Raw genomic sequence first — 13,933 nt, forward strand, 5'->3', positions numbered from 1 at the left:
CAGGATAAAGATCAGTAATCTAAAATTTTAAGTACATCATTCCATTTCCTATCTACTTCCATATTTCCAGCAATAATAAAATAAAAACAAAGATCTTCATTATTTATAGAATGGCAGAAATCAAGCAAATCTGTTGAAACTCCATGAGCAGAATAGTAAATAGATAACAAGCCTAAAGACATATCATGTAATTAAAGACCTTAAAATGAAAATCCTGAAATGAAATAGGTTTTACCTTCTCCACTTGAATTTCCTTTACCGATTATAAAGATCGAGCTTAAGGTTGCCGGAGATAGAAAATCAACAGCCGGTACTCATAGAACCACCAAAATCGCAGAGCTTTCCAAAGCTCGGATAATCTTGTAGGAAAATAATCGGAGAAGAAGGAGAACTTAGGGTTTCAGTGAAGAAGAAAGGAAACAAAACATAGAGAATCTAAGGCTTTTCATCCAGCAGAGATGGAGCATAGCAGAAGACAAAACTAAATGACAAGAAAATGATCGGAATCCAGTGAAATCCATCGGAGAAGATGATCGGAAAGCTAGGATTTTGATTTGAGATCCAGTTTCTCTCTCTTAGTTTTCTCACTCTTTCTCTCTCTAAAAGATTAAGAAAATTATCTTCTCAACAAATGAAGCTTTAAGCCATATTTATAGGTGATTTGGGTGCTGATTTTGGCACAACCATTTTTTTATGGGAGCACAAAAAGGCAGAAAAAAATTGATAGGCGCACCGTGCAATCGTGTCCCATTCAAATCCGCGCAGGTTCCCTCCAGGATAATTCACCCCCATTTCTGCATTTACACTACGGTTCCTAATCGGCTCATTCACTAAGTAAATCAGCTCAAATTTTGACGAAATTTTGCAGCAACTTTGACGGGACCCTAACCTAGCTTAGGGTGAAATTTGAGACATTAGATCATTGATTTACTTGGATTTTTGGTCAAACAAAAAGAATAGGGGTTCGGTCAAAATGGGGTCAATAATGTGTTCCCAGAATCTTATCACTCCTATTGCATTAGGCACATCCAAGCGAACATTAAGGAGCATTTTAAGGACGAATATGTGGAAGAACAATTCTAGAAGGCATCAACTACCTTGAGAGAGGATATTTTTTACACGACCATGGACGATATAGAAGCAGCCAATAAAAAAGCATATGAATGGATATGCAAGATTGATAAGGAAAATTGGGCTAGTCTCTTCTTCAAGGGGAGGAGATATAATATTTATACATTAAATGCATGTGAGGTTTCGAATGCTATTCTGAAGAATGCCAGAGAATTCCTATTGCCACACTACTGGACCATATGTGGCGGAAGGCATCTGAATCATTTTCAAAATGTAGAGAAGCCAGTAATGGTTGGAAAGGTCCTTTGACTTCCTACGCCGTTAAGACCATACAATTGGCCAGTGAGAAGGGAATGAGGATAAATGTTACTGCTCTCGATTCGCTTCTCTTTCTGGTGTCCTCCAAGTACCACCAAGACAGAGTTGACTTACGAGAGAAGACCTGTTCATGCATGTGTTTCAAACTTTCGGGATAGCATGTGCTCATGCAATGGCAGCCATTGGTTTCAGAAAAGCCGATGCTCTTGACTTCACTGAGGAATGGTACCGGTCGGAAACTCTGTGTGATACGTATAGCGAAGTGATTGACACAACACTAAACAGGTTGCAATGACAACAACCTGAATCTCGATTGCTGCCCATCGATCCGCCAAAGTTTGAAAGGCTTCCTGCAAGGCCGAAGAAAAAGAGAAAAGAATCAGCTTTTAATTCTGGAGTACATAACATATGTAGTAATTGTGGTCAACTTGGCCACAACAAACGAAGGTGCAGGAATGACCCGATCAGGAGACCCGCAGTTGATGTTGACTGCCTACTACATTCACGGCAGTTAGCTAGGTAAAATCTACACCATGAATTTTTTAAAACAGTATAACCGCTTGTAATCCAATATTATGATACCCTTTCTTTGGTTAATTGCAGGTCAGAAATAGTTGGGCAACCGCCTTTATATTCGTGAGTATGTACATAGAATACTCATTTCATTGTCAATTTTCTTCCTCGTAATTCATCCAAGAAAAGCAATGAATTCTATCCACTTGGTAACTTCATGATTCCCCACTTGGTAACTGGGTAAATATCAATAGTAATTCCGGTGCAGTTCCCTAGTACATCAGGTGGTTTGTCCTCGATCAAAACGCCCATTAGTCACATAAGTGGGTAAATTACAGTGGCGTACCCATGGTGTACCGGTGACGTTATAGTGGCGTACCGCTTGACTTTTTTTTCCTTGCTTTTGCTGATGTTTGTACATAATGTGACGGTGACTTATTATAGAAACGACGACGTTAATTTCTATTGAACCCGTAACCCTAACCCTAAGTTAGTTCGTTTCTCTCTCTCTCTCTCTCTCTCTCTCTCTCTCTCTCTCTATATATATATATATATATATATATATAATTGTAAATATCCAAAAATACCCCCCACTTAAATTTTCGTCCCCCCTTGAATAAGAGGGGCATTTTTGTCCATTTGTGTTTGAGTCAGATTAGGGCTTCTTAAGAAAGCCTATAAATATATTGTTTCGCGGCTAAAACAAACCCTAAATGTTTTGTTCAGCTCTAAGGACAGAAATCAGAGAAAGAGAAGAAGAAGACCAAGGAGATCGCAATTTCGAAGTCGAAGCTGCGAACCAAGGTAAGATTTATGAACTATGGAAGATTTGAAACATTAGAAACCCTAAAGCAAGGGTTTGATAAGTAAAAAGAAAGAATAATTGTGGTTAATTGGATTAGAAATAAGAAATTTTTGGATTGATCTTGAGTTCTAGGACCTAATATTAATTTACGATTCCAACGAACTCAAAGTCGATTGGTAAGAATCTAAATTCAGAAATTTGTGTTTTGGTGATTCGAATAAGAATCTTTTGCGATTTTTCTTAAATCGTACATTTGAATTTGGAGCATGAAATCGGGTTTGGTGGATTCCTCTCGTCGATACGAATCCATCGGATCCGATCTCGTGCAATTTGGGGTCCGAATGAAGAAGATATGATGTGTTTAAGTTTTGAGAAAATCGGGTAAAAACCCAAGAAAAACAGCTTTTCGAAGAGCAGTCGACTGGCTCGCCCAAAACTATGTTTTTCGTTAAAACAGTAGTTGAAGGGCAGTAGGATCAGTCGACTGGAACCCCATAACTGTGCTTTGAAATTTGAAACAGTAGTTGACGGGCAGTCGACCGGTCGGACCAGTCTACTGGCGCGCCAAAACTGCTTTTTGAGATCAAAACAGTAGTAAAGGACCAGTCGACTAGTCCCACTAGTCGACTGGAGCGCCTTCGATGTTCGAAATTTGTCTGAATTTGGGAATATGTTTTGAGTTCTGGATTTCAATCCTTTGGCTTTTGGGTTACCTTCTTGGGCCCTTATTTGTTACCTATGTTCTGTTCAAATCAGGATATTGAATGATAATCAAAATTAAGAAAGGAATCGGACATCTTTGAGATACGTAATAACGTACTACTTTGGTCATTCGTAAACCCTCTTCACTTTGAATCAGCAATGACTTTGGAAACCTGTATTGAGACATTTGAACTTCTGAATTAACTTTGGGTTTAGCATGCCATTTTGTTTCACTTGCCGTTACTTTTGATTCTTTGAAATAACTGATATGAATATTTGTTCTGAACTCCGAACCATTGAAACTATCAATTTAAATTTTAAATACTTGAACTATTTGAATATGAACCTTGGACACCTTCTGAACACTTTTGTGGAGGCTTGGATTGCTTCTGGACCTTGCCATATGAGGGTAATACAATTGGCAACTCTGGACCCATCGTGGGGGTAGTACACTGGAACTTATGGCCCGTTAGTGGGATAAAACGCTGGCCCTGTCGACTTGTATCTGAATTTTGTGGAACTAGTTCCAACACCGTGGACTGTTGGTGTATAAGCAATAACATGTCTTCTAAACCATGCCTATGACTCTGAAGTGTAATTTCAATTTTGAAAACCTTTGACTTTGATTAGAACTTAAACATTGAATTGCTTTATTGCACTTTAAATTTCAGAACCATATTTGACATGCACTTATATATACTTTGTGCCTATTAATTCAGTTGAGACTTCAGTATTGAGTTCTGATTCCGTTTATCTGACCCTTATTGAGCCTTGGCATGCTTAGACTATATTTAGAATAGTGCTTTATTATGTACTGAGCTTTTCAGCTGACTGTGGTTATATAACATCTTCAGATCTTGACCCTCGTGAGGTTAACGAGGAACATGACGCTTAGCTTGGATTTGGACTTTGGCTCAAAGATTAATTTAGTTATTTCAGTTTGTTAGGAAGTGAGTATTTTGAATAAGATGTAAAAACTTTTACTATTTTATTTTGCTTTGACTTTGGGGAGAGATGAGATTTAATTTGACTTTGATGGGTCCTTATCAATTGAACTTTGATATAATTTAGTTATGAAATGCCAGGTTACTTCTGTTATTGCTTTGTAGCCTTGTACATTTATGTGATTCGTCTTGCAGGTGTATGGCGCTGTTATGTCCTACGCTCAAGGTGGGGTTTGGGGCGTAACAATAATATAAGGACTCCTTAAGGAAACCCTAGAGCTGAATTGCTGCCGCAGCTCTTCCTATCCTGATGGAGTTAGATTGTTTGTTATACATGGGTAACTGATCTCCTTCTTCTCGATCACTAATGCTCTGTTTTGTTGCTTGTTTTGGGGGGATTGTAGGAGTTTCAAATGCATGAGATCTCCAAGAGATCTCCCCAAAGCATGTTTTGTTGTCATTTACACCTTTGACCACTAGACAATTTCTAGACATCATTATTGGTTTTTATCCTATGTGGCGCCTACGTGGCGGAGATGTTCCCATCATAATCTTCTCCCTTTTTTTCACCAAAATGGAGAAATTTGATGGAGGAATTAGGAGAAATTCTTGTCTTATTCTTTTTCTCTCTTTTTCTGTCTTACTTTTCTCTCTCTTCCACCTATATTTTGATAATGACACCCTACATCTTCCGCTAATTTCCTCGCGCAACCAAACACTACTCGCAAATCTCCCTCCTAATATTCTCCATTCTCTTCCATTCTCTTCCATTCTTGTCTAATTCTCTTTGACTTATTTTTATTCTATTCTCCCAGCCATCTACAAGCAACCAAACAGAGCAAAAGGTATGCATTGCACCTAAGGTTTGTTCGGCAAAGGAGGGACTAATCGGCAAAAATCTTCTCTCTTTAATTGGCTCGCCGAAGCTTTTTAGGAACTGTAATAACTTTTTGACGGCCCTTTAAGTACTAAAAGACAAGAAGCTTCTGGGGAGAAATAGTATAATAAATAGGACTTAGGATAGTCCCACTGATTTTTGTTAGCTGTCCAGATCCGTTCAACAATAATTTCAGATCATACGATAATGTCTCGAAATATGTCCATGGATCCTAATAATATGTCTTGATCCTGTACATTTAAGTTCGGATTCCGTCGGAGTTTAGAGATTGCCTATGAATGATAGGTGGATGTAGATTGTCGTTCTGGATATGGTTGTTGCCGCATGATTTTTCACGCCGATAAGGTGATGAAGAGACTCTTGATTAGAATCACCAAATTGCCCTTCTGGAACTAGTTGGACCCACATATTCACCTGACATACCCATAATTTCTCAAGAGCGGTGATAAATTCGCCCCTGATCTTGCTGAATAACCGGTTGTGAGCTCCTCAACCAGTATTTAGCGAACTACCCCAAAACAAACTCTCTCTCTCTCTCTCTCTCTCTCTCTCTCTCTCTCTCTCTCTCTCTCTCTCTCCAAACCCTGAGTCTTGACAGCAATGGTTCAAACCTTTTAACAATGTATCTCACTATTTTTTAACAAAATCACTTGGACCCATCTTGTTCAAAGATCCAAACCATTCATTTGTTAGGCACTGACACAATAAAACCATCTCCGTAGGATGATCCCACCCCTCGATTTATAGACATATGATCATTGTTTTAAATTTCGGTTTCGGCCGAAATCCGGCGAAACAATAAAAACATTATTTTATTAGATACCAAATTTCGGTCTCGGTAACATATTAAATTAATAATAAAAAAAACTGGTTTTTGGGTGAAATTTCAAAATTTCGGACGAAATTTCAACCGATATTCCAAAATTTCAGATGAGAAATAAAATACTGTTTCGGGTGTGTGCTGTTTCGGTGTCGGGTCGAAATTTAAAACCATGCAGAAGACACTATATACAAAACTCTATAGGTTGAAGAGTTATGATCATCATATGAAGACGATTTTCAGGGAAAAGCCTGTTTACGTTGAGGCCAACAAATGAACAATTTGGATCTTCAAAGTGGGCCGCAATGAATTTTCTCCGGTGTCTGTATGTAGTTGAACACATTAAAAAAAAGAAAAGAGTGGGCCCGCTTATAAACTGATGTAGAGCTGACCACACAGGGAAGCTTTGATACCATTTGATGTAGGGGCGAGGGGCTGACGACGGAAGCGCGAAGCTCGGAGATGCTAGGTTCCTACGGACCTTGTAAGAAGAGCTCCTTGTAAGAAGATCTTAGACATCGTGTGCCACAAGATTATTTTTCCAAGAGCTTGCTACCATAGGAGAGGCTAAGGACCTGTAATCTTTTCTAAGTTTGGGAAGAGCTTGATCAGAAACTAGAATGGACTAGGCAACTTTTTTTTAATCTCGTTGATGCAGTCCACAAACATGTAGTATATCCTAACTCGTATATATGGCATCATGGGTAAACTGTCAAATGCTAACAATTCAATGCCTTATTTTCATTGCAAAGTCTTGGTAGCCAAAGTAGAATTCCCTAACAACAATCTTATCTACCTGATGGGGTGTAAAAACTCCAGCCACTCACAGGCTGCCACCTGTCCCAGAGCAGGTGAATTCCAGCCACTCACAGGCTGCCACCTGTCCCAGAGTAGGTGAACTCCAGCCACTCACAGCCTGCCACCTGTACTGGAGTAGGTGAACTCCAGCCTCTTACAGGCCGCCATCTGTCCTGGACACCTGTCCAGGACACCTCACCAGGTTTTCCCTATAAAAAGGGATTCAAAGCTCAAACCAATGGGTAATACGAAAATCCCTTCTCTCCCTAAACTCTTAGACATCTCCCCTTCACTCCTGCTCATACTGACTTGAGTGTCGAAGGGCCTGTCCGGAGTAAAACCCGGTCTGGTCTTCTGACCTCGCTTGCCTTGTGCAGGACTCAGCCCTCATAGCAGGACTCTCTCTCGACCACCTCACTCCTCGTTCACTCCGGTCCTTCAGGACTCAGCTCCTCTAGTCATCCAGCTCAGCTCTTACATCACTGCTGTACCTGTTACCGATTTTAGGTCTAACAGATTGGCGCCATCCGTGGGACCCCAGAACTAAAAGCTGTCTTTACACATCCCACTCACAAAAATGGCAGGACGCAAGAGTACGCGGATGCCTACTGCGCGGGCGCGGACTACCCAAACCGCGCTACCCCGCAGGACCCGGAGCGAGCGAATTGCATCACTAGTAGTAGCAGCTTCTGCTACAGCAGAGCAGAGCCCGGCTCGCTCAGAACATCTGAATCCCTTGCCCACCCCGGAGCAGGTTCAAGCTCTATTTCAGCAGATGACAGCCCTCGTTGGGCAGTACCAGCAACTACTTCAACTGCCCCCTCAACCTCCCCCAGAGGCTCCGCGATCCGTCCAAGGAAGGCCAGACGTCCACAGGGGAGAGTCATCACACCATGGTGAGGGCCGAACTCATCATTCCACCAGACAAGTCCCTCACCCCACGACGAGGCATGCCCAAACAGAGCCTCATCACCGTGAAAGGTCGCGGTCCCCCTCCGCACAGAGGAGCCGAGCTCATCAAGATCGTGCGCCACCGGCGAAACCTCGACCTCGTCGTATGAGTCGAGAGAGCCAATCCGGCTCCGCGGCGAGCCAGTCTGTGGAAAGGATCAGGTCCTTGGACCACAGGACGGATCCGCTGCTACAGAGAATGGAGGAGATGGACCATCGGATAGAGGAACTGGCGAAGGACCAGAGCCGACCCGTCTCCAGGGCGTTCTCAAGTAGGACGCCATTCACTGATGATGTTCTGGGTGCCCCAGCACCCAGCCGTCCCTCAGTATGACGGCACTACAGACCCTGTGGACCACTTGGAGACGTTCAGAACAATTATGCTCCTGCACGGAGCTTCCGATGGCTTTCTTTGCAGAGCGTTTCCAACGACGCTAACTGGCGCAGCAAGAGACTGGTATTCCAGGATCAAACCGAACTCCATCAACAATTTTGATGATTTTGGAGAGGATCTTGTCCGCCACTTCATGAGCAGCCGCAGGCCAAGGAAAACAACAGCTTCCCTGATGGCCTTGCGACAAGACGACAACGAGCCTCTGAAGGTGTTCGTCCGCCGATTCAACAGGGAGGCACTTCAAGTGCTAAATCTAGATCCCTCAGCAGCAATGAATGCGCTCCTCGCAGGCGCCAGGTCTAATGAATTCCGTCGAGCGGTGGCTCGACAAAATCCGCACTCACTAGCGGATCTTATGGCCGGGGCAGAAGAGTACATAACGGTGGAAGAAACACTGGCAGCTCTTAATTCAAATCGGAGGATAACCTCTGAAGAGAAGAACTCCCTAAGCAGCGCAGGGAGGATAAACCTCCCAGGAGAGAGAAGTCTCCGCCTCCTCAGAGAAGAGAAGAAAACTTCACGCCTCTCAACACCTCCAGAAAGCACATACTGGCGGCGATCAGCGAAGAAGAGTTCGTGAAGTGGCCTGCTAGAATGATCTCCAAGGGAAACAGGAGAGATCCCTCAAAGTACTGCCGGTTCCACAAGGGCCACGACACAGATGATTGTTGGCAACTCAAGCAGGAAATTGAACAACTCATCAGCCGGGGCTATTTGAAAAAGTATATCCGAACTGACGGCCGCAACCAAGAGCGCAGAGGAAAGAGCCCCCAGGGCCGCAGCCCTCGAAGATCACAGCAGCCCCCTGCTCGGGACAAAACTCCTCAGCTGGGCAATGCGCAGCCTGAGACACCCCAACCTCAGCCAAGGGGGGTCATCGGTACAATTATGGGTGGGCCTGCAGCTGGGGGCACCTCTTCTACCGCCCGCAAAGCATATGCACGGCGAGTTAACGCCGTGCACACAACCAGCAAAAAGACGAGAACGGAGAATGAGATCTCCTTCTCAGATGCAGATCTGGATAATCTTATCCTGCCCCACGACGATGCACTGGTTTTAACCATGCTCGTCGCCAACTGGGAGGTGAAGAAAATCCTCGTAGACAATGGGAGTTCGGCGGACATTCTATACTACCACGCCTTTGAGAAAATGATGATAGGCGACGACCGTCTGAAGCCGGCAAACTCAGATTTATTTGGCTTCTCTGGAGAGGTCGTGAAAGTGGTGGGGCAGATCGAGCTCCCTGTTCTTGTCGGAGATCCACCTTGTCAAGCTTTCGCCATGGTCAACTTTCTGGTAGTAAGGGCCACTTCGGTCTATAATGCTATCTTGGGACGGCCTGGCCAGAACCTCATCCGTGCAGTAGCCTCGGCCTACCACCAAAAAATGAAGTTCATAACCCCCAATGGTGTGGGGGAAGTTCGAGGGGACCAGCCTCAATCCAGAGAGTGCTACGCAACGGCACTTAAAGGCAAAAATGCAGTTGAGTCACTGCCAATTGAACTGCTCGATGTAAGGGACGAGCTCAGAGGGACTCAACCTGCTGAAGACCTCCTCTCCATCCCACTGTGCCCAGAGGACAGTGAGAAAGTCGCTCTGATCGGTTCCTCCCTCAGCACCGACATTCAGCACCAGCTCACCAACTTTCTCCAGGACAATGCAGATGTCTTTGCATGGGTTCCCGCCGATATGCCCGGCATTGATCCAGAGATCAGCACACACAGGCTCGGTGTTGATTCAACCTGCAGACCGGTGAAGCAGAAGAGACGACATTTCGCCTTCGAAAGGCGGCAGGCAATAAAAGAAGAAGTGGAGAGGCTTCTGAAGGCTGACTTCATTCGCGAGATTCGATACCCGGACTGGTTGGCAAACGTAGTCCTAGTCAAGAAGACTAATGGGAAATGGAGGACCTGCGTCGACTTCACCGATCTTAATAAGGCTTGTCCTAAGGACAGCTATCCACTCCCGAAGATCGACCAACTCATTGACGCCACAGCGGGTCATGAACTGTTGAGCTTCATGGACGCCTTCTCCGGATACAATCAGATCAGGATGTACGAGTCGGATATACCAAAGACCTCCTTCGTCACAGATCAAGGGACTTACTGCTACCGAGTTATGCCCTTCGGCCTCAAAAATGCCGGAGCCACTTACCAAAGGCTTGTGAACAAACTTTTTCAGAACCAGATCGGCCGTAACATGGAAGTCTATGTAGACGATATGCTGGTCAAAAGTCGGAGTGCGCAGGATCATGCGTCTGATCTCAGAGAAACATTCCAGGTCCTGAAGAAGCACAACATGAAACTTAACCCCACCAAGTGCACATTTGGTGTCAGCTCGGGGAAGTTCTTAGGATTCATGGTGAGCCAGCGAGGGATAGAAGCAAATCCAGAAAAGATCAGAGCCGTCATGGAGCTTACTGCCCCAAAAACCATCAGGGAAGTCCAGCGGCTCACAGGAATGATAGCAGCGTTGGGTCGCTTTATCTCCAAATCAGCGGAAAGGTGCCTCCCCTTTTTCAGCGCGGTCAAGGGACTCAAGACCGCGCCCCGGACGGAAGAATGCCAGGTCGCATTCGAAGAACTGAAAAGATATTTGTCCTCTCCGCCATTATTAACAAAGCCGGAGTCGGGCGAGTAGCTATTTTTGTATCTCTCCATCAGCTCCACGGCTCTGGCAGCTGTACTCGTCCGTGAAGAGCACCGCCAGCAAAAACCAATTTATTATGTGAGCAAGGTTCTTCACGACGCAGAAACAAGGTACCAGCGGGTCGAGAAATTGGCTTACGCGCTGGTAATGTCCGCCAGGAAGTTAAGGCCATACTTCCAAGCTCACACTGTAAAGGTCTTGACTGATCAGCCACTTCGACAAGTTCTCCATCGACCAGATATCTCCGGGCGACTTGTGAAATGGGCTGTAGAGCTAAGCGAGTTCGATATTCAGTACGCACCCAGGCCAGCTATCAAGGCCCAAGTACTGGCAGATTTTGTAGCAGAGTGCACTATCCCCCAGCAGGTCGTCGACCCTGAAGCATTGCAGCTTCCAGTTATAGAGAAAGTAGTCCCTGAAGAGCGTATGACAGAGGAAATTCGGACAGAAATCAGGCCACCTTCAGCCGGACAGGACTCCATAACCAGCACACCAACTTGGGAAGTATATGTCGACGGATCTTCAAATAAAAACGGCTGTGGAGCTGGCCTCATCCTCACTGGGCCTGATGAGTTCACTGCGGATTACGCCCTGAGATTCGGGTTCCGTGCATCAAATAATGAGGCGGAATATGAGGCCCTCCTTGCCGGAATGAGCCTAGCAATTCAGACCGGCGCCCAAAAATTGAAAGCATACTGCGACTCGCAGCTGGTAGCAAACCAGATCCAAGGTGTCTACGAAGCCCGAGACGAGCGTATGATTAAGTACCTCGCCAAGGTTCGCCAACTTTCCAGCCGGTTTGCAAGTTTCGAGGTCATCAGAGTGCCAAGAACGGAGAATGCCAAAGCTGACGTGCTGTCAAAACTGGCTGCCTCTGGATATACCACTCTCGGAAGCATACACATGGAGTTTCTACAGAGGTCCAGCATCGACAGTAAAGCCATGGAAGTCATGCAGGTGGAAGATGAGCCGTGCTGGATGGATGAGATCGTGGGTTATCTGCGCGATGCTAGACTCCCAGAGGATAAGAAAGAAGCTCGTAAGGTGATACAGAGAGCTGCCCGATTCTCCCTCAGTGGTGACAATCTATACAAAAGGTCATATACTCTCCCATATCTGAAGTGTCTGAGGCCGAGCGACGCCGCGTATGCACTACACGAGACTCATGAAGGAATTTGCGGAGAACATCTGGGGGGCAAAGCCCTGGCGATAAAGGTGCTGCTCAGTCGTAGTATCCAAGACTATAAGCCTCGCTCGACAGGCTGAAAAGTTCAGCCTCCTTCGCCTCTGTGGCCTCCTTCACTGCCTTCTCCTGCCTCTCAGTGGCTCTTCCTCTTTGAGCCTCCATGGCTTCAGCAGCCTTGACCAGTTTCCTCTTCTCTGCGGCCAGATCCTCCTTCAACAACCCCTTCTCCTCCTCTACTCGCCCGATGCTCGTTTGAAGCTCCTGCACCTCAGCGGCCAACTTTCCGTTCACCTCTTCAGATGCAGTAATGGCTTGGGAGAACTTCTTACTCTTCTCCTTGAGGTCATTATAGTAAAGCAAGATCTGAAGAAAGAAACAGGCATCAGTATGGTGAAAGGAAGAAATGGGCAGAAAGTTAGCAAACGGATCACCACTTCCTTACCTGGTAAGCTGAGGATAGCACAGCCTCCTCTCCTGTAGCTGGCGGCTCGTGAAGGATCTGTTGCTTGTCCTTCCGCAGCAAACACTTGCTCATGAGCTCTGCTGCTACTCGGCTCTCGCCTAGGGCAGTGTCATCCTTCAGAACGGCCCAATTGGGTCGAAAGACGTGCTCACTAAGCCCCGTAGGAGGACGAGCCCCAGAACCGGTTCCGGTAGAAGCACCACTGGACTTAGAAGAGCCACCGCCCTGAGCAAAGGGGCCTATTAGCTTCACCGTAGTCTTGGGCCTCTGGGATGGGGGTGGAGTGCCCTGTGACGGGGCCGGACTCCCCAGTACAGTCGCCTTTCTCTTCTGGCGCTCCTGTTGTGCCTGTGCAGCACCCTCCTGTGCCCGTGGCTGGGCTCCCTGTCTTATCTTCTCGACAGTCGATTGTTTCTTCATTTCTGCCAGACAAGCAAGCAGTCAGAAGCAAGCATATAAAAGTAAACATATTTTAAAAGACAAGTCTAGCTACATACGTTCTGGAGTCGCGGCACTCACGCCCAGTCCAACTAGCACCTCCTCTCCTGAGAACTCTGCACAGCGGATAAGGCCTGATTGCTCAATCTCCTTCCGCATCAAGGCGAAAGTCTCTTTGTCCTCACTCTCGAGGAGCGGCTTTCGACTTAATTTGGAAGTGTCCGGAGTGTCCCACACTAGAGGGACAGGCCAGGGCTCACTGACCTCCTTATCCTCGACGTAGAAGAACCTATTCTTCCATGAATGTATTGACGAGGGGATACCGGTGATGATTTTGAGTTCAGGGCGCTGGCTGATGTAGATCCAGCCCCCTTCCTTATGCCTCTTCAGATGTGCACAAGCACGGAATAGCGACAAGCTCACGCTCCTCTCTAACCGGCCGTGGACAAGATACAAGAACCCAGTCAGTAGTCTCCATGAGTTCGGAGCTACTTGAGCTGGGGCCAGTCCGTAGTATTGAAGCACTGCTGCGAAGAATGAGTGCAGAGGAAATCGGAGTCCCGCCCTCATCGACTCCTCATAAATACAGAGATCTCGACTCTCGTTACAGGCTCTGTCTCCCTCTATAGCTGCCTTCAGTTCAAATCTTGGAGGCACACAGTACTTATTCCTAATGTCGCCTAGCATGGACCTGGTGAGGTAGTTCTCTTCGACTAGAGCTCGCAGGTTGTATTTTGGGTTGGCATCCATCCGCGCTCTAGCGACTACCTCCACCGCCTGACCAGGAGGGAATGTTGTAGATGCCTCAGCAACGTCACTTTCAACACTCCCTTCTGCTCGGGAGAGACTAACAGTGGGGAGTGGAGTGGCGTTTAAGTCTAAAAACACCTCCTCTTTGTCCCCTTCGTCGTCACTATCTACAAGATCTACTCTAGCGGACGTCCTAGCCATTACAGGCTCCTGCGGCGGCCTAAATTCTGAAC

General features: G+C 45.9%; 1 protein-coding gene across 1 annotated transcript; it reads right to left on the minus strand.

The window, feature by feature from the left end:
• Positions 1 to 12,280: 12,280 nt before the first annotated feature.
• Positions 12,281 to 13,901, minus strand: LOC143883123 (uncharacterized). The gene is made up of 3 exons (XM_077386483.1): positions 13,719 to 13,901; positions 13,010 to 13,523; positions 12,281 to 12,934 (listed from the first exon to the last, which is right to left on the minus strand). The coding sequence occupies exons 1-3, from the start codon at positions 13,899 to 13,901 to the stop codon at positions 12,477 to 12,479; spliced, it is 1,155 nt and encodes a 384-aa protein (XP_077242598.1). The 3' UTR covers positions 12,281 to 12,476.
• Between the last annotated feature and the right edge of the window lie 32 nt (positions 13,902 to 13,933).

Source organism: Tasmannia lanceolata, unplaced genomic scaffold, assembly GCF_043159265.1.
Source record: "Tasmannia lanceolata isolate RefF3 unplaced genomic scaffold, GAP_Taslan_0.1 ptg000008l, whole genome shotgun sequence".
In the NCBI taxonomy this organism is placed as follows: domain Eukaryota; kingdom Viridiplantae; phylum Streptophyta; class Magnoliopsida; order Canellales; family Winteraceae; genus Tasmannia; species Tasmannia lanceolata.